This window comes from Sinocyclocheilus grahami, unplaced genomic scaffold, assembly GCF_001515645.1.
Source record: "Sinocyclocheilus grahami isolate Dianchi unplaced genomic scaffold, SAMN03320097.WGS_v1.1 scaffold1082.1, whole genome shotgun sequence".
Classification (NCBI taxonomy): domain Eukaryota; kingdom Metazoa; phylum Chordata; class Actinopteri; order Cypriniformes; family Cyprinidae; genus Sinocyclocheilus; species Sinocyclocheilus grahami.
The window spans coordinates 311,297-315,244 of NW_015506261.1; the positions used below are offsets into that span (position 1 = coordinate 311,297).

At 46.5% G+C, this 3,948-nt stretch overlaps 1 protein-coding gene across 1 annotated transcript in view; it reads left to right on the plus strand.

Moving 5' to 3' along the window:
• The window catches only part of camta2 (calmodulin binding transcription activator 2), a 44,703-nt gene that overhangs the window by 16,246 nt on the left and 24,509 nt on the right, over positions 1-3,948 (plus strand). Inside the window, exons 7-10 of the mRNA XM_016252010.1 lie at positions 268-418; positions 689-814; positions 958-2,146; positions 3,558-3,700. Of these exons, the coding sequence (XP_016107496.1) occupies positions 268-418; positions 689-814; positions 958-2,146; positions 3,558-3,700 (1,609 nt within the window). The remainder of the gene's footprint in view (positions 1-267; positions 419-688; positions 815-957; positions 2,147-3,557; positions 3,701-3,948) is intronic.

The following is a 3,948-nucleotide window of genomic DNA, read 5'->3' on the forward strand; positions in this document are numbered from 1 at the left end:
TTTTTTTTTTTACATTTTTGTGATTTAATAAGTAAATAAATTAGTAAGTGTTTTTTTATAAATATTGTTTAAAATAAAAAAAATATTAAAACATTTGTTTTAATTTGTTTTTTATCACGTATCATGTAAAACATGCTTTTTATTTAAAAATGGTTTATTTTTATTTTGCATTTGTATGACGTACTTAATTTTTAGTACGTGTTTTATTGCACTTATTTTAATTGTGACATTGTTTTACAAAAATGTATATCCCGTGTGTGTGTTCAGAACCCAGACATTGTTCTAGTGCACTATCTGAACGTGCCGTCGCTGGAGGACAGTGTGAAGTCGTGTGGCCCGGTGTCGTCTGCTCTGACCGACCGCAGGGACAGTCTGCGCTGGAGCCGAGACGAACTGCTGTCCCAACTCAAACCCATGTGTGAGTGACCAATCACACGCCTGCTGCCTCACCAAACAACCAATCACTGATCTATGAGTACATCACCACAGAACGACTTCTGCATGAAGTACAATATTTCATACGTTACGTAGTGATGCGAACATGAGGTTACTGAATAATTGATGCAAAAAAACTAAAATCACTCAGTGTGTGTGTGTTACATTTTCAATAATTCAGCGTTTGGTCGTCACCCACGTTTTATCTGGTCAGTGTGACTGTAAATGACTCTGTATCTATGTGTGTGTTTAGTCAACAGTATAAAATGGTCTTGTGGAGGCAACAGTTCTGTGGAGCTCTCAGTGGAGCAGATGGTGCAACAGATCCTAGAAACACAACAGACCAAACCACAACCTCGAACACACACCTGCCTCTGCGGTAAACACACACATATTCACTCATACACACACTCACACACACTATTACAGTTTTAACTGATTAAATAAACCCCATACTTTCAGATGCTAGTGTGTGATTTAACCAGGGTCATTGATTTGCCGTGTGTGACGTGTTTCCCGCAGCATCTCCCGGATCCAACATTCCTCACCGCTGCAACAGCACCAAACATCGCATCATCTCGCCCAAACTGCCCACCTCTCACCCCGCCCTCAGCGAGCTGCTGAATCTGGCCAATGAGGGCTCAGAGGTCGGGCGGGAGGCGGGACCGGGCGACGCGTTAGTTGCTGTTGTGCCTTCAGAGAGGAAGCAGCCTGAAGAGGGCGGGCGAGGCGATGATCTCGGGGGCGTGGCTTCTCCATGCTCCACCTCCTCCTCCTCATCTTCCAGTCCGCCCCAAACGCAGCAGGCGGCGACAATCGCTCTTAGCAATGGAAACGGATTCTATGGTGACCAGCGGGGTGGATTGGCGGCACTCATCGTCATGACGACGGCGGCGCCGGTGGGGCGTGGCTGTGGGGAGGAGCCAAACGCAGAGTTAGGCTCCACCCACCTGTCGCTCACCCGCGCCGGTGGACGTCTCGTTATATCTCCTGTGCCGCCCAAACAGGACACGCCCTCCCTGCCAAGCTCCACCTCCCCACAGAGCCCCGCCCCTCCCAATCAGGGTGTGGCCACACTGTCACTCACTCTCCTGCCCAGCCCTGTGATTGGAGGACTGCTGCTGACCGACACCCCCGGGACACTCCTGCCCCCAAACCCAACGTCGCCATCGCCCTTGCTGCTTCCGTTTGACCCTGAATCCTTCCTAAACAGCCCCAAACAGGGGCAGACCTACGGAGGACCCGCCCTCACGCCCCACTCACTCTCCGCCTCCTCTTCCCCGTCTCCACCTCCTTCTACATCTCCTCAGCCGCCATCTCTGGCTCTGTCTCTTTCTCCCACATCTCCTCCATCGTCACTATCCTCCCTCTCTTCTGAGACGGAGAGGAAGAGTATTCCGGGTTGTCCCTCGCCCTCGCTGTCTCTTTCGCTCTCTCCGGCGCGAACGATTCCCACGCTGCTCCCGCTGTGTCTGGAGTTGTCTTTAGGACTCGATTCGATGAGTTCCCCTCTGTCTGTCCCGCCCTCCGACGACAGAGCTCCTCCCACCGGATTCGCCGCTCAAGCCCCGCTCGGTCATCTCCTGACCAATCTGCTCTCGCCCGCCACCCAAATAACACCCTCCCTCGAAGTGCTACCGACCAATCAGCTGCCTCCAGAGGGAGAAAAGGCGGAGTCACAGCACTCCATGTGCATTCACCCTCCGAATCGGTTCAAATACTGAGGTGCTAAACCATTCAGGGCTTTATAAGTAATTAGCAAGATTTTAAAATCTATACGATGTTTAATAGGTAGCCAGTGCAGTGTTGACAGAACCGGGCTAATATGGTCATACTTCCTGGTTCTAGTAAGAACTCTAGCTGCTGCATTTTGGACCAGCTGGAGTTTGTTTATTAAGCGTGCAGAACAACCACCCAATAAAGCATTACAATAATCTAACCTTGAGGTCATAAACGCATGAATTAACGTTTCTGCATTTGACCTTGAGAGTAGGGATGCACCGATACCGATACTGCACTCCTGTACTCGTACTCGTAAAAATGCCCCAATACCAAAAGCCAATACCACACAGCGTGTGAATAGAAAAAGAAACACTGAAAACAGAACAACAGAGAGTAGAATGGGGTTATTAGAGATTAAGGATGTCTATGAAGTACATGTAAGTAATTAATATAATGTTAAACATTCAATATTAACGCCTGTATAGCAGATGTGCGCCGGCAGAGATGCGTGAGCTTGTCGAGTGAATATCTCACAGACATCACTGGAAAGTTTGTAGTTCGGTCGGATATGTCAAAAGCATGTAAGTAAAACAATGCACAAGTTACTAAAGGTATTTGACGGTAAGGAGAGCGAGAGAGTCTGAGCGCGCACACTTCTGTTGTTGATTCTTGATTGCTGTTCGCTCCATTAGCACATGCATTTGGATTAAAACTAAATCGTAAATATAAAACAAACAAAATTATAGGGGCATTCACTATAAACAACATTTATTTTAAACGTCAAGCATACACAACTTTATTTGAAGCAGAAGAGAAACTAGCAGACGGGGTGAAATGCGCTAGGCTGTAAGTGTCTCTCATTCTGCACCAATACAAACGTGTGTATGTTTAGCTTGCTTTAAGGCCAAAGTATACTTCGGTTTTTTTTCGTATGCAAGGGTCCGTGTACACTGCGTGTGATGCAAATTACATCACCAAAATAGTAGCGTGCACTCGTATAATTTATAACGAGTGGTTCCCTGCATTATTTTAGGAAAACGTTTTGAGATTACAGTATTGAGCTGCTCTAATGCGCCATTAAAATGAACAGTGAAAGTAACAAAAGCTTATACAATGCATTTTAACAAGTATAATTAAGTGTGGAAATAACTGAAGGTAATATCTGTTTGCTAAATGAAGCCAACTAACATGATTCATATTATTATTTTTATTATTATTTTGTTTCTGTACCCAATATTTAAAAAAAACAAAATAGAGGTATCAGTATCGGTATCGGCGAGTACCAAAAATGAAAGTATCGGTATCAGACTCGTTTTGAAAAAAGTAGTATCGGTGCATCCCTAATTGAGAGCATAGGTCGCAATTTAGTTTTAAATTGGGGTAGATGTAATAACCGTTTAACTCTCTGTGGTTCAGGGCGGAGTGAAGCTGCTGATCACAGGCCCGTGGTCAGAGACGGACAGCCGATACTCGTGTGTGTTTGACCAGAGCAGAGTTCCTGCTTCTCTCATCCAGCCAGGAGTCCTGCGCTGTTACTGTCCAGGTGAGCAACACACACACACGTTCATACTCACTCACACACACACACACACACACACACACACTCTCTCTCTCTCTCTCTCTCGCTCTCTCTCTCACACACACACACACTCACACACACACTCTCTCTCGCTCTCTCTCACACACTCACACAGACTCACACACACACTCACACACACACTCTCTCTCTCGCTCTCTCTCTCACATACACACACACACACACACACACACACTCCTGCTCTCTCTCTCACC